Genomic DNA, 27,281 nt, shown 5'->3' on the forward strand with positions numbered 1-27,281 from the left:
CGACATATTAACACGCCTTTTAAGGAAATTTTTCTTTAAAACATAACAATTAATGAAAATAATCCATTTAATTTAAATACTAAATAAATTAACGAAAAAAATGATCAAAATAACTAAACAAATATTATAGACTGCCTAAATGAATGAGTGAGTTTAGTATATTATGTTCAAATACACACAATATGTATGTATTTTCATACCAAAAAACAAAATTCTATTTTTTCAATATTAATTATCGTTTATTATGTATCCATCTATTCATGCAACAACAGCAACAATTTAGATGAGATGGATGAGATCAAAAAATATTTTTAGAAATTTTATTTGAAAAAATCCATACGATAACATATGTATTTTGTTTATATGCGAGTACGACGAGTTCATTTCATTTATTTGCTCCCTCTAGACACTTGAGAATACGTTTTCTTGTGTGTGGGTTGCAGGCATATCATCTGGTTAAAATAAACATATTCTCCCTAGTTTATCATCTCTTATGTGGGGTTACTTGAAAAACAAAAAGAAAAACCAACGGAAGGTGAAACCTAGGAAGTGGAACTTCTTGTGCACTCACCATTAAATAGTTTTGCTGTTTTTACAGCTGCTTGTTTTTCTTGTGTGTATGTTTTTCTTAAAGGAAATGCTATTTATCTTTATCAGGGACGGACAAATGAATGTATATCGTAAGATTTAAAATATATTGGAATCAATATTCAGTGTATTAGCATTTGAATGACTAAATTATACCAAAGTGCACTTTGTTAAAAAGAGTGTATAACAAAGATATTTTAGTGTTTCTCTGTATCTGTGCAATACACTTGACTGTGACTCCCAGCATTGATGTTGGAGGGGGGTCACAAGAGCCCAACATCTGCTTAACACATTATGTTGTTTGTTTTTTTTATGGATTTGGAAATACTCCTTACAAGATTATGTTTTCGTTGTTGTTACATTATTTTTAGAATATTTTAAAGTAAATGTTTTGTGGCTGCATTTTTTACCCCCCTTGTATTGAAAGTAACTACACTGTAAGAAATTTGTGGCTTGTTTTTCTTTTAGGAATAAATTTAAACTTTTTTTCGTTATGTTTTTTAAGATATTTTTTCAAGGTGTTGATATTTATTTAACATTGTTTTTATCTCTCAATTTATCTTTGTATTTTTTTGTTTTATTTATTTATCTCGTATAGTTCTAAAATTTACAATATTTTCTTCTTCATCTTCATTATCAAGTCCATGTATGTATAAATAGTTTTCCATTGTTTTGAGTTTAAACTTAAATGATTATAATAATAACATATAATAATTAAAAAGAAAAATTATAATAAAATGTTTAAAATTAAAATGAAAAAAGTAAGTTTGTTGTTTGATGGCACGACAGTGAGTGTCAGGATGAGTGACAAACGTTGCCGTTGAATGCAGCTGGGCGTGTCGCTTAGAAGCACTTGCGGTGGACAATGCCGGGGCCGGATTCGTCGTATTCTTGCTTGGAGATCCACATCTGTTGGAAGGTGGAGAGGGAGGCCAAGATGGAACCACCGATCCAGACGGAGTATTTGCGTTCTGGTGGGGCAATGATCTTGATCTTGATGGTGGATGGGGCCAAGGCAGTGATTTCCTTTTGCATGCGATCGGCAATACCGGGGTACATGGTGGTGCCACCAGACATGACAATGTTGGCGTACAAGTCCTTACGGATATCTACGTCACACTTCATGATGGAGTTGTAGACGGTTTCGTGGATACCGCAAGATTCCATACCCAAGAATGAGGGTTGGAAGAGGGATTCGGGGCAACGGAAACGTTCATTACCGATGGTGATGACTTGACCGTCGGGAAGTTCATAAGATTTCTCCAAGGAGGTGGAGGCGGCAGCGGTGGCCATTTCTTGTTCGAAGTCCAAGGCAACATAGCACAATTTTTCCTTGATATCACGAACGATTTCACGTTCAGCGGTGGTGGTGAAAGAGTAGCCACGTTCAGTCAAGATCTTCATCAAGTAGTCGGTCAAATCGCGACCAGCCAAATCCAAACGGAGGATGGCGTGGGGCAAGGCATAACCTTCATAGATGGGGACGGTGTGGGAGACACCATCACCAGAATCCAAAACGATACCAGTGGTACGACCGGAAGCGTACAAGGAGAGTACGGCTTGGATGGCAACATACATGGCGGGGGCGTTGAAGGTTTCAAACATGATTTGGGTCATCTTCTCACGGTTAGCCTTGGGGTTCAAGGGGGCTTCAGTCAACAAGACGGGGTGCTCTTCAGGAGCGACACGCAATTCGTTGTAGAAAGTGTGATGCCAGATCTTTTCCATATCATCCCAGTTGGTGATGATACCGTGTTCAATGGGGTACTTAAGGGTCAAGATACCTCTCTTGGATTGGGCTTCATCGCCGACATAAGAGTCCTTTTGGCCCATACCGACCATGACACCTTGATGGCGGGGACGACCTACAATGGAGGGGAAGACGGCACGGGGAGCATCATCACCGGCGAAACCAGCCTTGCACATACCGGAACCGTTGTCAACGACTAAAGCAGCAACTTCATCATCACACATTTTGGAGTTTTTGTGTTGTTACTGTAATGGTGAGTGGGGAAAAAAACGGGAGGAAAATTAATATTTTTTCGCGTCGAATTTTTTTTTGTTTAAGAAAATGAGTGCGTAGGAAGAATAAAAATTAAGTGAAAATTTGTGCAACAGTTAGTGCGAAATTGTTGTATTGAATTTTTTTTTTCAAATTTGATATTTTAGATTTTGTCTAAAATCTATTTTTGGAAGTATTTTCACGTATACTCAAAATATTTTAATTTGTATAAATTTTTTTTTAAATTAAATTCGACAAAATTTGAGGTTAAGCTTGAAGAATTTTGAATTTTTCAAATCGTTTAACTGTTGACAAATTTTATAATCTTGGAATATAACGGTATTTTCTCAAACTTATGATTTATATATAAATATTTTATTCAAATCAATATTTTATTTAAATTTTTGGATTTTGAATTAAATTCGATTTTTTCATTGAAATTTTGGAAGATTGAAAGAAGTTGATTGCAATGGCGTAACGTATTTTAAAAATATCTATATTTCTTATGCAAATTTCAATTCATAAAGTATCATATTTCAATATGAAATATTCTAAATCAAACACTTATATAAGAAAATATTTTTAATTAAATCAAACTGATTTTGATAAAATTTTGAAGTAAAATATCAAATTTCATTTTTTTTTGTTTTTAGTTTTATTAAATTTTGAAACTAATTTTTTTCAAAATTGAAGAAAATATTGAAATTTAATAACTTTTTCTTTATGAAAAAATGTCGAAGCACTATATTTTTGAAGTTTAAAATTTTTTCAATTAATTTCATAAATTTGAAACAATTTTTTATATAATTCCAATATTGATGATTTGAATTCAATATTTATTAGATAATCCATTTAATTTGAGTAGATTTCGTGTCTATATTCCAAAACTTTGTGTGGTAATCCTTGTAGTTTGGCAAATATTCACTTTAATTTTTATTTCTTAACACTTTTTTCTTGGATAATCAATAGATATTTTTTCAAAAACTTTTTTATATTGAAAATATATGTATTTAATCACTTTATATTTACTGATATTCAGATATATATTTTTTTTGAATACTAACCGTTTCAACAAAAAGAAAAACTAAGAGACTATATCAACACTTTCGCTGTAGAACTGCGAGTGCCTGCTGGATTCTGTTGTACTATTATTTATACCAGACGTTGGAATCTGCATATATGAACGATTTAAAACATATAGTTTTCAATACCACTACCAATGCACAAGACACGCACTTACACCTATACATTTAAGAAAATACGATCAATACACACATGTATAGGAAAAAAAGCGCAGGCGTTGCATAGCTAAAGGGGAAATTTCATAAACACAAACGAAAATATTTCAATATTTTTTCATCAAAATACAAGAACAAATAAACAAAACAATTTTGAAATCATTAAGAAAATCTCTCTCAGCTGCTATCTCTCTTAGCAGCTGAGATACTCTCTATTAGTGTGAAAATTTTAAAAATATATTGAAAATTTCTTTCTCTCTCTTTAGATTTGTCTAATTTTTGTTTATATCCTCCATGTGTGTTTTAGATGTTTTTGAATCCCATACATACATACAGTTGCATTTGGAAGTATTTTGTTTTCATTTCAAAAATATACATATTTCTTGCTTAAATTATTGTTTGTGTAAATATTAAACGATCAGCTACATATAGCAAAAAGGTACAGGGGGTCAAGGGAGCAGTTTTGTGGCAACATTTACCAAAACATTTTTCATTTGAATATTTATAAATTTTTGTTTTCATTTCTTTCTCTCTGTAGAAAATCTATAAACAATTTTCTTCTTCTGTGTCTCTATACACCACAAAAAGTACCAGTATTTCATCTGTTTTTTTTTTATTCATACATATTTTCAAAATCATCTTGGTGGAATCACAACCCATACATGGATTGGGTGGAAATTTATAAACAGAAGCGAAACAAAAAAAAACTGAAACGATTTTTTTTCTTAATTTGAAAATTAAATTTAAATAAATCGGCCAAGTAGCAAGAAATTGAAAAAAAAAACAAAATTTATAAGCAAAAATAACAAAAATTGGAAATATTTAATTTTTAATTTAAAATATTTTACAAAAATATTTTGGGTTATAAATTGAAAAAGTTACTTTTATTGTTGATTTGCAAAATTTTTAACTAGTTTTTTATATAAATTTATTGACTAAAAAAATTTTTTTTTTAAATATAAATTTTTGTGTTCATTTCTTAAATGTAAATAGATCAAGCAAAAAGCAAGAAATTCGAAATATTTGAATTATTTTTGTTTAATTATATTAAGGTTCATTAAAGTATATTTGAATATGGATAAATTTGAAACTACTGAGCAGTTGAGTTAAGTAAAAATATCCCTTTAAGGATCCTGTTCTAACAAAGTAACTTATTATAGACTCTAAAAGTCCTATGAATAAATTTATTGGTCCCGCGAGAGCATTTGGTTTTCGTATTGCACACAAACAATTAATAATAAAGCAAATTTTTAAATGTTTGACTAAGTCATTAACATACTCGGCTTCTTTGTTCGAGGTTTTGATCTGTAAGGGTAACACAACAGGACCTATTCTGGATCCAAGTGAGTCAGTTTAACGGTTCTAAAACCTAACATAATCTTGGCTTCTTTGTTAAATGCTTCTCATTAAATTGTTTTTCAATGGACGGACATTCAAATTTAGTGATTGATTTTAAAAGATCATTCCTCTGGATTATAATCAGAAATCTTCTGACAAACTAATACTTCCCTATCTCAAAAAATTTAGCTTTCTATAAGTTAGTAACATGTTAATATATATAGTATGTATTTTTTATCGTGGACTCAGTAAGTACATTAATTTCTTGGTTCTTATAGGATTCTGATACAAAAAAATATGTACGTCCGTAAGTGTGTATGCATGTATGCTGTTAGCACTATAGGTTCCAATTGGGATGAACTAGAGGCTAAAATTTTCCATGTCAACATTTGAAATTCGGATGTATTATTATATATGTACATATTTCCGACAATTATCGACTGATTTTTATTGTCTAATAGAAAGATTCAAGGATTGGAACATAAAGATATATGGGACTTGGTTAATAAATCATTTATAAAATGTAAAGAAAATATTCTACATAAATGCATTTTTCGAAAACTAATTTATGGGCTTTATAGATGACCCTTATTTGAAAAATTCATTAATGTTTTTACTTTCAAGACTTTAGATTAGGAATCATATAAATTGTGGGTTTAAATGTCAAGAGGATTGATTGGATTGATCGATGGACGAAATCGGCTTTATTTACATATTTGATATAGCGGGGTTAAAATCTTTTTTGCAGCTCTTTGGTTTGCCATTTTAGGTTAAGTCCCCGTTTGAATCTTAATGTTCTAGTCGATTAGAGATTAAATATTTCATTAGGCGATAAAAATGCGCCTTTCCGAATACTCTAAGAGGCCATAGTGGCTGACTTTCACTAAGTACATAATCGGCGGATTCAGCCTGCAGTTCATAGAATCAGTAGAAAGAACATCGTCTACTGTTAAGAATGTGCTGGTGATATCTAAGTCCACAATGTACGGTAAAAGTCCCGTTAGTAATCGATTGGGATTTTCTATAGGAATGTTTGTAAAAGTATGAACAGTACATTGTTTATAGAGGGGGGTTCATACAGCAATGCAACCTTAATTAAGTTATTTTTTGCAGACCTTTGGTTTACCATTGAAGGTTAAGTTCTCGTTTGAATCTTAATGTTCTAGTTCTTGAGAGATTAAATATTTGATTAGACCTCCCTGAATACTCGCTCTAAGAAGCCATAGTGGCTGACAGTCACTAAGTACATGTTTAGAGGTTTCACCCTAATTGTTGCCTAGAATGTTCTGGTGATATCCGGTATAAAGTCCTTAGTAATTTTAGGTCACTCTCGTCGTTAAGCGATAATACCTTTGGAATTTACATAGCACAGCAACCTGAATTAATATCATTTCTGCAGTCATTTGGTTTACCATTAGAGTTGCAGTTGTCGTTTGAATCTTAATGTTCCAGTCCGTGAGAGATTAAATATTTCATTAGGTGATAAAAATGTGCCTCCTCGCTCTGGCTGACAGTCACTAAGTACATGTTCGAAGGTTTCACCCTGTAGTTCACAGAATCTGTATAACATCGTCTGATTGTTGCCAAGAATGTGGGATCTAAGACCACAGTGTCCGGTATAAAGTCCAGTTAGTAATCTTAGGTCACTCTCGTCGTTAAGCGATAATAACTATTGGAATTTAACTTTTAATAGCGTTATGAAGCAAATTGTAACCTGCTATTGACTCCTAATGTATTCTTTGGGGATTCTAAAGTATAGTTCTGGTCCAATGAATGGGTGTCGTGCGCCCTTATTTGCCACACAATCTGATCGTTCGTTGGATTCAACATAATAACCATATTAACCAGAATGTATTCTTTGGACAATACCAAAGAACAGCTTTGGTTCAATGAATTGCTAGAAAATCTGATCATTTAGTCAAAGAGTGACCTTCATGGCGGGGTACCTAGCATAGTGCCAGTTACCAAAACATGTCTACAATCGTAATGTATAATGTAAAGCATTATATTGCAATGGAACTACCTTTTCACTTTCTTACGATTTCGATTTTCGTTGCAATATATTTTATCGATTGTTGATAAACTAAATGCGGAAATGTAATCGAAATGCAGATTAGGGATAAAGAAAATAAATAGACTATATCGACGCTTCCAAACTTTTTGCATTTTGAAATCTTACTTTATCTAAATTGAATATGGTTTCTGACCCCACGATTCGTTCAAAAGTTTAAAGATATTCGTCCAGAAAACTATAACCAATATTCGTTTAAAATAATCATGAACATTTAGTTTCTATTAAATAATTTTTATAAAAGTACAGAACATTTTTATAACCAAGGTAATGTAGGGTAAAAAAAAAAATGTATATGTATGTGTTTAAAATGCTATCCTAACGAATAACCAACTTAATTTAGTATGTCCCCATAATATAATGGGGGTCAAAATATTTGTCAATTTTATTTTTTTTATATTTAAAAAAAAAAAAAAAATTTTTTATGAAAATAAAACTAAATTATACGAATAAGAAATCATAAAAGCAGAACATCTAACATTATTTACACCGTTTCCTTAAAAAAGTTTGAATTTTTAATAAGGAATGCACTTGTTAAATAGAAAATAAACAAGTTTACAATTATTAAGCATTGGCTGTTGGTGGTCCAGTTACTGGACTAGCTAAAAGGAACAGTATTCTTTTCTTATTCTAGAGGATCCCAGAAGTTTTTAAACTCAATTAGTTTTTGTTAAACATCACGTGCCTGCAAGTTATAGTCTGCTGATCTAATGTATTAGTCATTTTCTAAAATATTTCATGGGAAATGGTGTATTTGAATATAATTTTTTTTTTGTTATATTTCATTAATAAAATTCCTACATAATTATCTAAAAATAATTTCAAAAGTAGGTGGTTGTTCATTTATTTTTTTCAATATTTATTTAAAATATTTTTTAAATAAAAAAAATAAAAAAAAAAAATAAAAAATTTTGAATTTTTTTTCTAAATGCAAACTAATACTTCTACAATTTTTCTCATTTTTTTTTGTATTTATAATTGTGGAAAATGCTAAAAAAATATTCAGATATTTTTTAATAATAAAAAAATCCACCAAAATATCGAAAAAAAACAACCAAATTATCATTATAGCAATAAAAATGAGAGAAATAGAGCACATTTGCCAAAGATGTCGTAGTATTTGAGTAGATTTTGTTAAAATTTGGCATTAAATTTTGTATTGTATTTTGTTTAAAAATATCAATAATCTTAAAATATTGTTGTTGTAATATGTGTTTAACATTTATATTTATAATTTCATTTGACAATACAAATTGAATTTGGTGTTTTCTGAAATTTTTTTTTGGATAAATATTTGTACGATGATGACGGTGTTGATGATGATCATGTTGTTTTTGAAAGAGAAAAAGTGGTTGTAGCATTTTGACTATTTGTTGTCATTGTCTATTTCGTACACCTGATAAAAGTATCAGCCGCTAAAAAAAAAAAATATAATAAAAGAAAATTATAGGCTATTTTTAAACAATTGTTCAATATATATACACAGATACAAGTATTAATTTATTATTAAGTATATTTGTTAATTTCTTTGTTTCGCTTGATATGCTGCTGTATTTGCGAGATTTTCAAAATTTTTGCATAATTATGTGTTCGTTCATATATGGTATTATTGATTCAGCAGCATTTCTCTAGCCAAAATGATTCATATAATTTAAATATAATAAATAGAAATTTCTAAATTATATTGTTTCTTTTTTTATAAGAACACAAATAAAAAAATATTGTGTATTTAAGATTAGAATGAATTTTTTTTTGTATAAAATGATTCAAAGTTTAAGAATAAAGAATATATATTTATATTTGAAAGCCTTTTATGAAAACCTTCAATAGTAAATTTCCAATAATTTTTTTCAAAAATCAATTTTTTAGAAAACTCATATTTATCCCCAACCTTATACCCTAACCACTGTAGTGGGACGGTATTATGTGTTTGTGCTGATGTTTGTAACACCTCTATATCCACCTATACTCGTATATCAATCGGCTCAGTATCACCTTCTGAATCGATTTACCTTTATCCGTCCATCTGACTATCTGTCCGTCTGTGTGTCCATGTAAACCTTGTGCGCACGCTACAGATCGCCATTTTTAATATAATTTGACGAAATTTGGCACATACTTAATCTTCTTCTTCTGACCCAAGGACGAGCTCTAAATCGGTTCATTATTTCGCCTAGTCTATACAGCCGTACCCCTCGAATAGGGCTTTTGAGCTCATAAATATGTTAAATTTAAACTTAGTTTTATATAAGTCTATATACATATATGATAATTTTCGTAATAACCGGGATTCATTTAACCCTAGGCCCCATACAAAGTCCCATTCAGAAGACGACTTGAAGATCAAAATTCACTTATAAACGCTAATATCATTTTGAATTTCTGCATAAATAACTTTAATGTAGACGTAAAACCCTCTACCAAAATTTATAAGGATAGGCCCATATTAACCTCCTGCCCACACTGGTGTATGATGGTCATACGGTCGGTCATACCCGACTATATATTTTTATTTGTTTTATCAAAAATTTAATTTGACAATTTTAAAAAAAAGTATATTTTGGATGCTTTCAGCTGGCGTCATTAAATTCCAAACTGTATAGAACAAAGTTAAGTTAAAATATATCTATATAAAAAAGTATGGATCTGGTCATTCCTTTTCAACACATTGAAATATTGGACTAAGACCCACAAAAGTATATATATTCTGGGTCCTCATTAGATTCAAATACGATCTAGCCATGACCGTCCGCCCGTCTATTAAAAACACGATAGGGTCCTGAAAAAATCAAAAAAAGATTTATTAATTTTGTCATTCCGTTTATAACACATTGAAATATTGGTCTAAGACCCAAAAAAGTATATATATTTTGGGTCCTCATTAGATTCTAATACGATCTAGCCATGACCGTTCCATTTCATTCCAACGCACATTACGCACTAAAAATATCGCCATAGCAATAAAATTCAACATAAACGGGTTTCGTAGGAACTATGTCTCTATGAAGTTTTATGAGGATCGCTCCATATAAGGCCCTCTTCAGAAAATTACTTTAAAGCACAAAAATGTCAACATACTTATTGATGAAATTTCATATAAACAAGTTTATATTAATCTAAATCTCTCCATCAAATTTTATGATGATAGCTCCGTGATGGATCCTACCCCCATAAAAGGTCCCCTTTGTAAAATGACTGTAATTTTAATATCTGGCTTAAATATGCCAGTACGCTATGAAATTTAACGTAAACAAATTTTATGTTAAAAGAAGAAATCTCTATTAAATTTTATGATGATCTATTCTTAATTGACTCTACCACCCATATAGGGTCCCCTTCAGAAAATGACTAATGTTCATAATTGACTTAAAAACTTAAAATATTAGTATAATGGTGAAATTGGGCACAACCCATATTCTTATGATCGATCCATAGTTTACCGTACCACCCATAAAAACTCCCTTACAGAAAATTAGTTTATAGTTGAGAAATCATTTCAAAAGTTAAGCACTGTGATAGAATTAGGATATAATTCGAAAAAATAATTACTTCTTTAAATTCGGATTTATTTGATCAATAATTGACCCAGTCCAATCCCTCATTGAAGGCCCTGTTCGGAAAATTACCCCAACGTTCATATGAATCTAATGAACACAGTTCAGATATACGGGACCCATATCTTTTATGTATTACGATGGTAGCTATGTAGAAAATTTCGATTCGAATTAAAATACAGAATAGGGTGAATTTTTGTGCAATTTCTTTAGTACATAGAAATCTTTTTCCCATCGCATTCGTGTTTCGAACTTTTAATATGTATATTAAGAGAGAAATACCCATCCGTACGACTCCAGATTGCCGCAATGTAGACGATCCTGGTTTGTTACGAATCCAATTTAAAAGATTCAATTCAATGTAGACGATCCTGGTTTGTTACGAATCCAATTTAAAAGATTCAATTATATGTACAGAAAATCGGGCCTTACTTTTATATTCAGTTTTTGCGAAAAAAGGAGAAAAGAATGTTGAAAACTGTTATCAAGAATGTTTTAAAAAAATCAAAAAAATTAGATATTGAAAATTATTACAAAATTTCGAATCTAACATTTTCATATTGTTCAAATTCAAAAATATTCAAATTTAAATCGTATAATTGTGTGCCAAAATATGATTTCGATTTAAAAATAATTACAATAAGTTTGAAAACAAATACATACATACAAAAAAAACTTAAATTGTTAAAAGCAATACAACAAAAAATTTGTTTGTTTTTAGCCTCTAATCATAATTATTTTTGACGGTTGCTATACTTTCATCCCGTACGTCCGTTTCGTTCTGTTCCGATCTTTATGACTTTTTTATGTCTTGTATTTGCGAATGTGTGGTGTAACGTCCAAACGTTGTGTTGGATGATGAGTGTGTGTAAAAGTTGTTGCACTTTGGTGTTTTCAATTTGCAGCATCGCATCCTTAAAAGGTGCGCGTAGTTTGGATTATCATGTTGTTGGTGTTTTTTTTTCTTTTCGATTTTACCTCAATTTGTTTTATGTTTGCATATGAATAAATATTCAGTTATTTTCAAAATAAACAACGCATTCTTTATGTCATATTTGTTTTTATTTTTCAATATTTTGAAAAGGAATTTTTCTTCGTTGTGAATAATTGTGAATAAATGACAGGAAGAGTGTTTTCAATAAGATTTTAATTAGTGAAAAACTAAAAGTCTACAGCAGCAATGAATACATACATACATATTCATGTTATGAGTGTATGTGGGCTATTTTTAAAATTTGAAAATTATGTTAAAATTAAAATTTTTTATTCAATTATTTAGAACATTTAATTAGAAATTGTTTTTTTTTATACAAATGTTACAAACAATTGAAATATTTTATATGTAGGATGAAATGTTAACACAGGTTCTTTGCAACAAAATTCTTACTAATTTGGCCGATGGTACTTTTCTAACAAATAATAAAGTCCATAATTAATGGTCGTACAACCTAAATTATAACATTCAACTCATTCGATTATCTTATAGAAAGCGGTTTGAAATTAGCAATATCTGCTTGTTATTGAAAATAAAATTTCCAAAAGTTTTACTTTTTCGGAAAAAGGAAAATACTTTTGATCGGAATTGAATTCTGTGACAGGCCTGAATGTGAAAAATAGCAAATTGTAAAATTTATAAGAAATTTGGATAATAATGTCGGACATTCAATTGTGGGTTTTTATTTATATTTTTTGCAGAGTAGCGAAGCTAACTCGGTATAGCTAGTTGTTAATATAATTAAGCACTAGGCACCTGTTTAAATGTAACGGTTATCAAATCTATATTAATGATTTTAATATCACATGTATAACGTAAACATTAAAGGGGATTTTCGGAATAGATAGTTTAATGAGGGCTTGGGTAAATTATGAACCGAGCTTTTCCAATTTAAAAGATTGGTTTAATTTCGGAAGATGGACCAATAATATATGAAATGATCCATTTCTTATTTGTAACTACAATTTGGATCTAATATTGCCCGATCTTCAAAAAAATGTATAGAGAGATTTTGACTCCTATAAAACTAGTCTTTTTAAAACAATTATAATCATTAGTCATTTTCTTAGGAGGATAGGGTCAATTATGGATCGATCCTCATAAAATTTGACAAATAGATTAAGGTTCCTATAAGACATATTCATGTCGAATTTCATTTACTAAACTGGTAGTTTTACGCCAGTTGTGTGCGTTAGGGGTAGGTTCGATTATAATTCGATCCTCATAAAATTTTATAAGATTTTGGTTCCTATAAATCTTGTTTATGTCGAATTTTAACGTTATAGTAAAAAGTTTATATATGTTAAAGTAATTTTTTGAGTTAAACTTTATGTGGGTGATATGGACATTATTGGACCGATCCTTATAAAAATTTACAAAGAGATTTAGTTCCTTTAAAACATGTTTATGTCGACTTTCACTGCTTTATATTAGCCAATTATGAGCGTTAAAGTCATGTTTTGAAGGGGACCTTATATAGGGGCTAGGCGAAATAGTGGATCGATATTGCCCATTTTTAATAACAAACAACAGCTCGCTCAATCGTGGAAAGGAAAGAACTTTAGCGTACTTTTTATTTCGAAATGTCAAGTAGGCGTTGGTGCCACGCCCACATACAAAATAAGTATTAAAAGTCACATACATATCTGTTAAACAGCCACAGTAAGAGTCCTGAAATGTTGTGTTGACAACTTTGAGAACCATATGAACACTTGAAAATAAAATGGGCGGCCTAGGTATAGTAGGCGTGGCACCTGCCATATAAAGACAATTTGTTATTAGAGTATCAAAGAAATTATAAAAGCTGGAGTACATAGCAGACACTTTAGTATCAAAGTGAATATTTAACAAAAAAAAGAAGATTTACAATAGGGGGCGTGACACCACCAATGTGAAGTAAATATAAAAAATCGTATATCTAGGAAACTATTAGAGTTGAAATCCTTAAATTTTGCAAGAAAAAATATGACATTCATGTGAAAATTTTGGGGAAAAAAGGGGGCGGACTGACAATCGGGGGCTAAGTATGAATTAAATATAAATTTCATATATCTGGGAAACTATTAGAGATAGAATTTTAAAATATTGCTTGGTTAACATTGAAATCCCTATGAACGTTTGGAACTTGCAATAGGGGGCGTGGCATCTACCATATAAATTAAATACAAAACTTATTTTATCTCGGAAACTACACAGAGTGAAAAAAATATATACACGCCTGGTTCCAAATCGACACCAATCAAACCAAACTGTCAAATCGTGATAAGCTCAACGTTTGTTAACTTTTAGAAAACGGATGTATATAAAATTTATATTGCGACAATGAATTGTTGCAATGTTGACAACGCAACGTGTTGTATGCATATACTTGATAACGGATGTTATTGAAAAATTTGGTGTCAATTTGGTACCAGGCGTGTATATTTATTTTTACCTCTGTGTATAAGAGTTAGAATTTTATTTGGAAAACTATTAGAGTTAGATCCTAAAATTATTTTTAGGGTAGCGGAGTACACTGGGTGTAGATAGTTTAATTATAATGTGTATTTTAATTCCAATATATGTATTAAGATATCGATAAACAAAAAATTATAAAAAAAAACTTAAAAAAATTTTCAATATTTATTTTTACGGCTAATAAAAGAAAAGGTAGATAAATTGCATTATAATTAGAAAGATATAGTTTTCTTTTTTAATTATTCAAATACATTGTAGTTGTTGTGTTTATAATTTACACAACTAAAAAGAAAATTTATTGTTTTTACAAAATATACAAAATTGTTAGCGTATATAAATTATGGAATATATGTATGTTTATATAAAGTACATATATTACTAAATTTATATAAATTTTTTAGGTATATAAGAAGTACATTTGTATAAATGTACAATATGTATGTATAACTCTATGTACCAACTAATGTGTAGCAATATTTTTTTTTAGCAAAAAATATATATTTTTAATTTTAAAGCAAAAGTAAATGTAGAAATATCTTTCAATATACATTCAAATGTTGAATGTATTTGTAGCAATAAACTCTGGTGCATCATAATCATTTAGTGGAAGCACTTTGGCGGCCAAAAAATCTTAATGGAATCTCCACAATATTATTAATATTTGTTCTTAGGACAAAGGCACGCATGTCTATTAAAGAATTTGCTCACGAAAATTTCGCTATAGAAAATACAAATTTTGTAAATAAAAAAAGTAATGATGATAAACTCACACACAAATATCTACACTAATGCTAAATTTGAAATTTCTTTTCTAAAATAAACAAAAAATCTTTAGTGAGTAGGAATTTTCTGTATACAAATTGTTTTTAGATTTAATTTTTTGTTATTTATTTTTGGAATTATTCAATCTTTTGCGCCATTCTTGTTGTGTATTCGTGAGTTTGTTTATACTTTTCGCTTGATTTTCTTTTTAGTAAAATTTTGAATATTTTTTTTTTGTTGCATGTATTAGTATCTATTATTATCTTAGTGTGGGTGTGTTATTTCTAAATATTCCATCTACACTGGCAAACGTAATTAAAATAAACACATACATATTTAGATACTTTTTAAACATTTTTGTTGATTTTTTGAAAAATATTATTTTTTTCTTGCTCAAAATTTTCTTTTCAAACGCTCACTTGTTCTCTCTCCGTTCATTCGCCTACACGTTGGTCTAATTCTGTTTTTGATTTTGCGTAAAATTTTGGAAATTGTTTAAATAAATACCTAATTTTTGGAAAATAGAAACCATTTAATGTAAACATTTATTGATAACAATGCCAGGCATAAAGTATAAATTTATACAAAACTATTCTACGTTCTTGATATCAGAAAATCAATACAAACAATTTTTGAAATAACTATACGGTGTGAAATTAAAGAAAATATTCTTTAAATATTAAGAAAAATTAAAAAAAAAAATATTTAGTTTTATGCCAAGACAGGTGGAGAGATTTATAGTGGGACTGCTTGCTCGATTTTAAAAGAATATAATTTAGAAAAAAAAAAAATTAAAAAAATATATAAAATATTGGTTTAAAATGGTTTTGAAATTGAATCAAAAGTTTGACATCAAGCCCATGTTATTATTGAGTTGTTCAAAATGACGTCATCATTGTCCAAACAAGCCATAAGTTTTTAAAAAAAAATTTCTATAAAAAAAAGAAAACTTGTATAAAGTTTTCTAAAAAAATATCGTAATTATTGTAAAAATATAAAAATAAAAAAAAATTGGAAATAAGTTTAAACAGAATTTTATCAAAATTTTTCTTAATAAAAAAAAAAAATTATTGAAAATTTTCTATAAAAGTAGAAAATTTATTTTAAAATTTTTTTATAGAAATTTTTTTTGAAAATTTTCTATAAAAATAGAAAATTTATTGAAAAATTTTTATAAAAATAGAAAATTTATTGAAAAATTTTTATAAAAATAGAAAATTTATTAAAAATTTTCTACTTTTACAGAAAAATTGTCTATAGAAATAAAAATTTGTTTAAAAATTTTTCTACAAAAATAGAAATTTTATTAAAATTTTTCTATAAAAATAGAAATTTTATTAAAATTTTTCTATAAAAATAGAATATTTATTAAAAATTTTCTATGAAAATAGAAACTTGTTAAAAATTTTCTATAAAAGTAGAAAATTTATTTAAAATTTTCTATAAAAGTAGAAAATTTATTTAAAATTTTTTATAAAAGTAGAAAATTTATTTAATATTTTTTATAAAAGTAGAAAATTTATTTAATATTTTCTATAAAAGTAGAAAATTTATTTAATATTTTCTATAAAAGTAGAAAATTTATTTAATATTTTCTATAAAAGTAGAAAATTTATTTAAAATTTTCTATAAAGTAGAAAATTTATTAAAAATTTTCTATAAAAGTAGAAAATTTATTGAAAATTTTCTATAAAAGTAGAAAATTTATTGAAAATTTTCTATAAAAGTAGAAAATTTATTGAAAATTTTCTATAAAAGTAGAAAATTTATTGAAAATTTTCTATAAAAATAGAAAATTTATTGAAAATTTTCTATAAAAATAGAAAATTTATTGAAAATTTTCTATAAAAATAGAAAATTTATTGAAAATTTTCTATAAAAATAGAAAATTTATTGAAAATTTTCTATAAAAATAGAAAATTTATTGAAAATTTTCTATAAAAATAGAAAATTTATTGAAAATTTTCTATAAAAATAGAAAATTTATTTAAAATTTTCTATAAAAGTAGAAAATTTATTTAAATTTTCTATAAAAATAGAAAATTTATGAAAAATTTTCTATAAAAATAGAAAATTTATGAAAAATTTTCTATAAAATAGAAAATTTATGAAAAATTTTCTATAAAAATAGAAAATTTATGAAAAATTTTCTATAAAAATAGAAAATTTATAGAAAATTTTCTATAAAAATAGAAAATTTATAGAAAATTTTCTATAAAAATAGAAAATTTATTGAAAATTTTCTATAAAAATAGAAAATTTATTGAAAATTTTCTATAAAAATAGAAAATTTATTGAAAATTTTCTATAAAAATAGAAAATTTATTGAAAATTTTCTATAAAAATAGAAAATTTATTGAAAATTTTCTATAAAAATAGAAAATTTATTGAAAATTTTCTATAAAAGTAGAAAATTTATTGAAAATTTTCTGTAAAAGTAGAAAATTTATTGAAAATTTTCTATAAAAATAGAAAATTTATTGAAAATTTTCTATAAAAAAGAAAATTTATGGAAAATTTTCTATAAAAATAGAAAATTTATGGAAAATTTTCTATAAAAATAGAAAATTTATTGAAAATTTTCTATAAAAATAGAAAATTTATTGAAAATTTTCTATAAAAATAGAAAATTTATTAACAAATTTCTATAAAATTAGAAAATTTATTATAAAAATTTAAAATTTTTTATAAAAATATAAAATTTTTTATAAAAATATAAAATTTTTTATAAAAATATAATTTTTTTTTTAAAAATAGGAAATTTTTTCAAAATTTTCTTTAAAAATATTAAAAAAATTTATTAAAAAATTTCTATAAAAATAGAAAATTTATTTAAAAAATTTCTAAAAAAATATAATTTAAAATTGTTTATATAAATAGTAAATTTTTTATAATTTTCTTTAAAAATTAGAATTTTTTTGAAAATTTATTAAAAATTTATATAAAAATTTAAAATTTTTTTTAAAAATATACAATTTTTTAAATTTTTTTAAAAATAAGATTTTTTTTAAATTTATTAAAAATTTTCTATAAAAATAGAAACTTATTAAACATTTGTTATAAAAATCGAAAATTTTAAAAAAAATTTCTATAAAAATCTATCAAAATAGAAAATTTATTGAAAAATTTCTATAAAAATAGAAAATTTATTTTTTATATTTATTTCTATAAAAATAGAAAATTTCTTAAAAATTGTCTATAAAAGTAGAAAATTTATTGAAAATTTTGTTTGAAAATTTATTAAAAATTTTCTATAAAAATTTATTAAAAATTTTCTATAAAAGTAGAAATTTATTAAAACTTATCTATAAAAGTAGAAACTTATTAAAAATTTGCTATAAAAATCGAGAATTTTTTAAAAATTTCCGATAAGAATAAAAAATTTCTTAAAAATTTTTCTTCAAAATAGAAAATTTATTTTTTAAACATTTTCTATAAAAATAGAAAATTTTTTTCTGACTTTAAGTACCCACTGTATGCACTCACGTTAAACTAGCCGCCTGGTCTGCTAACAAAGAAACAAAAACAATTCACACCAGTTTCCTATGCATATATTTGGCCAACTTTAATCTGGTCCTACGCCTAACAACCAACCAATAAACTGCATGTTCCATGACAAACATCCATGTGGCGAACAACAATAAAAGGCCATTGAATGCAAAACTACCAGCAACTTGTGACAGTGTCAAACTCTTAAACGGTTCCTCACGAGCACGTTGTATTTCTTCGCTAATCTTGCGGCGCATGTCTAAATCTCGTGCCCATTTTTGCATGTGACCTGATTCGATGATATGCTGTATGACCGGATTGATTTTGTGCAATAAATGAAATTTCTTTGGCATCAACATTGTCACCAAGTAGACGTAAATGTTTTCATTGCGATCAAAGCAATAGAGACTGTCGCGCGGTATGCGAGGATTGTAGAAGGAGTGTTGGCGTGAAACGGCCACAGCCAGTTTTGTGTCTTTGGCAGCACGCTGCAAGCACTCTTCAATGTTGTAGCACATTTGAAAATGTTCGCGCACATAACGATAGATCTAGGAAAAAATATATTAAACAATTTTAAATCATTGATAAATTTTCACTTGCGTACAAACTACATACCTCTCCTTCCTTATTTAAATGTCTTACATTGTCCACACTGCCCATGATGTGCATGCGATTCTGATAAATCTCATTTAAATGACTAATTTGATACGATGACTTAGGCGTTGTCAATGTACTGACCAAAAAACTCTGATAAATATTGCTAAACATGAGACCCATGAAAAACGTTGCACCAAAACACAACTTTAAACTGGTTGGTATTGGTCGCAAGTTTATGGCCTGACTTAGTACAATGCCCATTACATAGACATTGATGCTGAAGTAACTTTTAAGAAAACCCAAACGCAAACGTAGATATTGTTGGGACATAAAAATACTCAATGAGGCTGTAAGTATGAAGATTAGGGTGAGTATCCAGGCACCAATTTGAAATGTTGCCATAAAGTTGAATAGATTGGTGGTATGATGAGCCTTCGACACACACCAAGTCAAGTCATCTTGATGATAGGGTATGGTACTGGACACAAATTGACTTATGCTGGGATCCTCATCAATGCCACCAACAACCATTTCAATATCGCTGAAAAGGAAGGGAAGTTTTTCTTTAATAGACTAGTCTATAGTTTATTCTATAGTTTGGCCTATAGTCCAGTCTATAGCCTGGTATATATTCTAGTCTATATTCTATTCTTTAGTCTAACCTAGAGTCTAGTCTATAGTGTAGTCTATAGTCTAGTACATATTGTAGTCTATAGTCTAGTCTATATTTTAGTCTATAGTCCAGCCTATATCCTAGTCTAAAGACTAGTATATGGTCTAGTCTATTGTCTAGTTTACAGTCTAGTCTATTCTATAGCCTAGTCTATATTCTAGTCTATATTCTAGACTATATTCTAGTCTATAGTCTAGTCTATATTCTAGTCTACATTCTAGTCTATAGTCTAGTCTAAAGCCTGGTCTATATTCTAGTCTAGTATATTGTCTGGTCTATTGTGTAGTCTATAATCTAGTCTATTGTCTAGTCTATAGCCTGGTCTATATTCTAGTCTATATTCTAGTCTCTAGTTTCATCCATAGTCCTGTCTACAGTCTAGTCTGTATTCTCGTTCATAGTCCAATCTATAATCTAGTCTATAGTCTTATCCATAGTCCAGTCTATAGACTAAATTACAAATCACGTCAATCTTGGATCTTACCCATCTATTAGCTGTTGAAAAAGATGATAAAGATTTGTATTCTCCACTTGCATTTCAATGCTAATATGCAAGCGTTCCGCTATAGTTTGTATCATTTTATATTCAATACCGTTCAAACGTATTTCCGAGGAAGATCCCTGGGCTCCCGCATCCATATCTTGTTGTTCATTATATGTGATATAGTCATCATTATCGTCATCATTTGTATCGATATCCTCATCTCCATCATAAGTATTATTGTAAGACGTTTGATTATTTCCCGTTGAGGTTGTATAGAGACTATTGTCTAAAGCTTCGTTAAATATATAGGGTTCCCAGGGACGATAGGCAGCAACTAATGGGCAACCACTTAAGTCTTTGGGAAATTTATCTAAAAATAAAGCACGATATAGTTCTTCAATATAAATTTTTGGATATTCAGATGCGGATTGTGTGGAATTGCCTTTATAGGCAAGAGTTTTGTAATCCTCTGCCAAATTGTCTATATTATCAATATATTCTACATAATTTGGGGTGATAGTTGGAGAAGTATTGCGAGATTGGGTGTTAGTTTCTTTACGTTTTGCATTATTTTCATTGTAATTATTGGAGTTTAGAGATGTTCTGTAATCTTCCTTTTCCTGTTCCTCTTCTTGAATTGATTTGGAGGATTGTGGAATTGCGTTATCTTTTTTGTGTTCATTCTCTTCTTGCTCTTCCTCACCACCTTCCTGTTCAGTATCTTCATTAGATTTAGAGGGATTTTGATTATCACTATCTTTCTCGTTCTGCTCTTCATCTCCAGCTTTCTGTTCATTATCTTCGTTTGATTTCGAGTTGTTTTGATTATCGTTACCGTTCTCTTTCTGCTCTTCGTCTGTTACATTTTCATTAGATTTTGATGAATTTTGATTATCCGTATTTTCATTTTTGCCGTCTTCTACATCTTTACCGTCTCCTACTTCTACTTCGGTCTCCATTCCATCATTATCCTCATCTTCCTCCTCCTCCTCATCATCTTCATCTTCTTCCTTTTCACTTTCCTGATAATCACAAATATCCAAGGTCTCTATCGATATAACCCGATTGCCACAATTATTATCCGGATGATAGGGAAACACTGTTTTGCCAAAATAAAAACTACTCTCTTCACTTTGTCCTATAATATTAACATTATAGATTTTCTTATTCATAAAATTTAACAAAATCTCTATCATAATATCCGTCATTTCCTCCTCGGTTTCCTCTACCGATGAAAAATATACCACAAACTGAGCCAATGGATTCCAATTTAAGTTAGACTTCCAACTTTCAAACACCTCATCCATATCTTCATCTTCCATATTTTCAATGACAAAAAAATAACACTGGGGCTTTTCATGCAAAACATGTTGTACTTTCCCCTCCATATCACTATCTCGATGAGTATCTTTTACCACTATGGTCCAAGGATAATTTGGATTTGTATGCAAAGCATGCAGCAATGATTTCTGAACGTGTGCATTAGCTGTGGTAATGCTCATATGTAGCACTGATCCGGAGAGGGCCTCTCCAGAATGAAAATATTTCCCCAACAAAGCTACGGTACAAACAATTTGTGCCCGATCATCGTCTGGCACTTTAATGAGATTAATGCCAAAACCCTGAGCTTCACTTTGAAGCCATGAGTTGAGAAATAACAGCAGCCAGAGGTGTGTCATGGTAATAGTTGTGTACACGACTTGAATATCGTTTTTAAAATGAATGAAGTAATAACGTTTTTTTGGTTATACTACTTACGACCGCAGGCGAAAAATATATGTTACATGCATATAATTTAATTATATTTACAAACTACATATTTAAGTTAACGATACGTTAGATACAGTGGGTGCTAAAAGTGCAAAGTTAGTTTATTTAGTGTGATTTTAAGAAAAAAGAAGTATAGAAAAGTATTTTAGCGAATGGATCCAGAAATAGGGCACTGAACTAGAACTGAACTAGAACTGAACTAGAACTGAACTAGAACTGAACTAGAACTGAACTAGAACTGAACTAGAACTGAACTAGAACTGAACTAGAACTGAACTAGAACTGAACTAGAACTGAACTAGAACTGAACTAGAACTGAACTAGACTGAACTAGAACTGAACTAGAACTGAACTAGAACTGAACTAGAACTAGAACTGAACTAGAACTGAACTAGAATGAACTAGAACTAGAACTGAACTAGAACTGAAACTAGAACTGAACTAGAACTGAACTAGAACTGAACTAGAACTGAACTAGAACTGACTAGAACTGAACTAGAACTGAACTAGAACTGAACTAGAACTGAACTAGAACTGAACTAGAACTGAACTAGAACTGAACTAGAACTGAACTAGAACTGAACTAGAACTGAACTAGAACTGAACTAGAACTGAACTAGAACTGAACTAGAACTGAACTAGAACTGAACTATGAACTGAACTAGAACTGAACTAGAACTGAACTAGAACTGAACTAACTGACTAGAACTGAACTAGAACTGAACTAGAACTGAACTAGAACTGAACTAGAACTGAACTAGAACTGAACTAGAACTGAACTAGAACTGAACTAGAACTGAACTAGAACTGAACTAGAACTGAACTAGAACTGAACTAGAACTGAACTAGAAACTGAACTAGAACTGAACTAGAACTAGAACTGAAACTAGAACTGAACGAGACTGAAACTAGAACTGAACTACGAACTGAACTAGAAACTAGAACTGAACTAGAACTGACTAGAACTAGAACTGAACTAGAACTGAACTAGAATTCTGAACTAGAACTGAAACTAGAACTGAACTAGAAACGGAACTAGATACTGAACTAGAACTGAACTAGCAACTGAACTAGAACTGAACGAGAACTGAACTAGAAACTGAACTAGAACCTGAACTAGAACTGAACTATAGAACGGAACTAGAACTGAACTAGAAAGGAACTAGAACTGAACTAGAAACTGAACTAGAACTGACGATAACTGAACTAGGAAACTGAACTAGAACTGAAACTAGAACTGAACTAGAACTGAACTAGAACTGAAACTAGAACTGAACTAGAAACTGAACTAGCACTGAAACTAGAACTGAACTAGAACTGAACTAGAACTGAAACTAGAACTGAACTAGAACGAACTAGAATGGAACTAGAAACTGAACTAGAACTGAACTAGAACTGAACTAGAACTGAACTAGAACTGAACTAGAACTGAACTAGAACTGAACTAGAACTGAACTAGAACTGAACTAGAACTGAACTAGAACTGAACTAGAACTGAATGAACTAGAACTGAACTAGAACTGAACTAGAACTGAACTAGAACTGAACTAGAACTGAACTAGAACTGAACTAGAACTGAACTAGAACTGAACTAGAACTGAACTAGAACTGAACTAGAACTGAACTAGAACTGAACTAGAACTGAACTAGAACTGAACTAGAACTGAACTAGAACTGAACTAGAACTGAACTAGAACTGAACTAGAACTGAACTAGAACTGAACTAGAACTGAACTAGAACTGAACTAGAACTGAACTAGAACTGAACTAGAACTGAACTAGAACTGAACTAGAACTGAACTAGAACTGAACTAGAACTGAACTAGAACTGAACTAGAACTGAACTAGAACTGAACTAGAACTGAACTAGAACTGAACTAGAACTGAACTAGAACGAACTAAACTAGAACTGAACTAGAACTAGAACTGAACTAGAACTGAACTGAACTAGAACTGAACTAGAACTGAACTAGAACTGAACTAGAACTGAACTAGAACTGAACTAGAACTGAACTAGAACTGAACTAGAACTGAACTAGAACTGAACTAGAACTGAACTAGAACTGAACTAGAACTGAACTAGAACTGAACTAGAACTGAACTAGAACTGAACTAGAACTGAACTAGAACTGAACTAGAACTGAACTAGAACTGAACTAGAACTGAACTAGAACTGAACTAGAACTGAACTAGAACTGAACTAGAACTGAACTAGATCTGAACTAGAACTGAACTAGAACTGAACTAGAACTGAACTAGAACTGAACTAGAACTGAACTAGAACTGAACTAGAACTGAACTAGAACTGAACTAGAACTGAACTAGAACTGAACTAGAACTGAACTAGAACTGAACTAGAACTGAACTAGAACTGAACTAGAATGAACTAGAAACGAACTGAACTGAACTAGAGAACTGAACTAGAAAACTGAATAGAACTGAACTAGAACGAACTAGAACTGAACTAGGAATTGAACTAGAAACTAACTAGAACTGAACTAGAAATGAACTAGAACTGAACAGAACTGAACGCGAATCTGAATTAGAACTGAAGAGTATATTTTTTAAAATACTATTAATTATTTATTTTTGTATCATTTTTGCTGAGTAACCGAAGCTATTAAAAAGACAATTTATTGATTTAGATCTTTTATTTTTTTACCCATACTAACTAAATTAAAATAATAGTACCTACGAACACCAAAAACCGTATGATTCGCATCCTGTAAAACGAACCCAATTAAAATAACAAAGATTTTCGATATTAATTTGTGTGTGTGGTGGCACTTCGAAACTGTAGTATTTCATTTAAAACCTTAGCAAGAATTTTTACCACCATTATCAAAAGAAAAAAATTAAATATATTTATACATACTTAGTATGTGCATGTGTTACCCAAAAAACCACTCCTTGGGGTGTTTGCCTTTTAATGTAAACAAGCTGGCAAGCAAGTAACACATACAAATCAATCCCCAGCAACGGACTTCAATTCAAATCAAACTCCACACTTTGTTGATATTTCGCAAACGTATTAGAAAACAAAGAAAAACTTTGTTGAAAAAAAGTAGTTATGTTGTTATAGATATTTTATTATGGGTTCCATTACTTATGGTTATGGCCACTTCTAAGACGGCCGACCGTCTGGGCCAATCACTTTTACGTTCTAAAATCATTAAGGCTTTTTTTAATCATACTATTATGGTCATTCTTGTTACTTTTGTTCTCAAATTCAGTTAGATGTAATTATTGTAGCGATTATTAGATAGTTGGAGTTTTATAATGTTGTATTCGTATGGAGTACATAATTTACATAAAAAAAAGTTTTTAATGTTACAAAAATAGTTTAAAACTAATTTTCATCTAAAATAGATTTAAATAAAGTTTATTATAATTATTACTTAAAAAATGTTACAGTTTTATTGTCAAACCTATGATTTTATTAAATAAATTATTGGCTACTTTAGTCGTATTCGGCAGCTGCAAACAATATATTCAGTTGTTACCATCACTTGCAGCAACCGAATTTATAGTGTATTTTCTCTATAAAATAAATATAAATACCTAGTTCTTATTGTCAATAATTTTAACAATTTTGTGTAAAAAATATTTTTATTTTTAGTAAATTATACACGCAATAAATTAAGTTAGTCCATTTTATTTGCTTTCCCACAAGTAATGACTTTTAAAATGTAAAATAAAAACAAGCTCCACTTGAACTGTCAAATATCTTAATTTAATTTTTATGCTTTAAATCTAGGTTCATTTTGTTGTTCATGTAACTGTTGGGGCAAATTTATTTTCATGTAAATAATCAGACATGTTCCTAAAGTTAGATAATAATGTCTTTTAAATGTTTTGATATTAAAACAATATTTTATAAATTTAACCATATAAAGCAAAGGCATGATCTAAAATTTAGAAAATGTAATAAGGATTTAAGATAAGTGATGTCGAACTATACGAATTTTAGTCCAAAGTTATCTCAATGTCTTGGCACCATAAAAGGACAGTTTGTCTGGACAACTTTTTTTGCATTGCTGTCAATATGTCGTCAATAGAGATAGATAGATAGATAGATAGATAGATAGATAGATAGATAGATAGATAGATAGATAGATAGATAGATAGATAGATAGATAGATAGATAGATAGATAGATAGATAGATAGATAGATAGATAGATAGATAGATAGATAGATAGATAGATAGATAGATAGATAGATAGATAGATAGATAGATAGATAGATAGATAGATAGATAGATAGATAGATAGATAGATAGATAGATAGATAGGTAGATAGATAGATAGATAGATAGATAGATAGATAGATAGATAGATAGATAGATAGATAGATAGATAGATAGATAGATAGATAGATAGATAGATAGATAGATAGATAGATAGATAGATAGATAGATAGATAGATAGATAGATAGATAGATAGATAGATAGATAGATAGATAGATAGATAGATAGATAGATAGATAGATAGATAGATAGATAGATAGATAGATAGATAGATAGATAGATAGATAGATAGATAGATAGATAGATAGATAGATAGATAGATAGATAGATAGATAGATAGATAGATAGATAGATAGATAGATAGATAGATAGATAGATAGATAGATAGATAGATAGATAGGTAGATAGATAGTTAGATAGATAGATAGATAGATAGATAGATAGATAGATAGATAGATAGATAGATAGATAGATAGATAGATAGATAGATAGATAGATAGATAGATAGATAGATAGATAGATAGATAGATAGATAGATAGATAGATAGATAGATAGATAGATAGATAGATAGATAGATAGATAGATAGATAGATAGATAGATAGATAGATAGATAGATAGTAGTTTGTCAATCCTCAAAACTGTAAAAAATATAAAAATTTTATCTTCTGTTTATTTCACGCATTTGACAACTACAGTTTTAACTAGGATCAAGATAACAAATCCTATGTGATCAATTCTAATTACAACAAGTTTTGACCATGTTAGACTAAGTCTTTTAACGCAAATATTGCATAAATCAATGAAATACCATTGAAGGTTATACGAAAACATTTTAACATTGTATGGTCTCTAAAAAACAACAAAATGTCATTTTACTAATTGAGTTCAGTTTATACATAGAATAAATTAATACAAAAAAAAAAATTAACATAAAAAATATATAGTTTTTATCTATTAATAAAACGTAATCACAACCAAAACTCCAACCACACATCCTTTAAATGACAGCAAATA

General features: G+C 28.9%; 3 protein-coding genes across 3 annotated transcripts in view; 1 reads left to right on the forward strand and 2 right to left on the reverse strand.

Annotated features, from left to right (window-relative positions):
- Positions 1-27,281, forward strand: part of LOC119610788 (major royal jelly protein 1) — a 72,994-nt gene that overhangs the window by 2,884 nt on the left and 42,829 nt on the right. The gene's annotated exons all lie outside the window — the stretch shown is intronic.
- Positions 1,144-3,815, reverse strand: LOC119610790 (actin-87E). The gene is made up of 2 exons (XM_037966137.1): positions 3,655-3,815; positions 1,144-2,583 (listed from the first exon to the last, which is right to left on the reverse strand). The coding sequence occupies exon 2, from the start codon at positions 2,560-2,562 to the stop codon at positions 1,432-1,434; it is 1,131 nt and encodes a 376-aa protein (XP_037822065.1). The 5' UTR covers positions 2,563-2,583; positions 3,655-3,815; the 3' UTR covers positions 1,144-1,431.
- LOC119610797 lies at positions 8,463-21,926 on the reverse strand. The gene is made up of 5 exons (XM_037966150.1): positions 21,002-21,926; positions 20,248-20,689; positions 19,109-19,631; positions 18,491-19,041; positions 8,463-8,652 (listed from the first exon to the last, which is right to left on the reverse strand). Exons 1-4 carry the CDS (start codon positions 21,924-21,926, stop codon positions 18,535-18,537), a joined length of 2,397 nt encoding a protein of 798 aa, XP_037822078.1. The 3' UTR covers positions 8,463-8,652; positions 18,491-18,534.

The sequence above is a fragment of the Lucilia sericata genome, unplaced genomic scaffold (assembly GCF_015586225.1).
Source record: "Lucilia sericata isolate MDLA Ls3-8-SP2 unplaced genomic scaffold, ASM1558622v1 Contig001278F_arrow, whole genome shotgun sequence".
Lineage (NCBI taxonomy): Eukaryota > Metazoa > Arthropoda > Insecta > Diptera > Calliphoridae > Lucilia > Lucilia sericata.

Excerpts from the sequence above, each read along its gene's own strand:
- LOC119610790 (XM_037966137.1), bottom strand. The coding sequence starts at position 2,562 with ATGTGTGATGATGAAGTTGCTGCTTTAGTCGTTGACAACGGTTCCGGT.
- LOC119610797 (XM_037966150.1), bottom strand. The coding sequence starts at position 21,926 with ATGACACACCTCTGGCTGCTGTTATTTCTCAACTCATGGCTTCAAAGT. Across the intron at positions 20,690-21,001 it reads AGAGCAGAACGAGAAAGATA|GCAATTCCACACAATCCGCA; the intron begins GTGATAATCAAA and ends TTGCCTATAAAG. Across the intron at positions 19,042-19,108 it reads ATTTAAATAAGGAAGGAGAG|ATCTATCGTTATGTGCGCGA; the intron begins GTATGTAGTTTG and ends ATTTTTTCCTAG.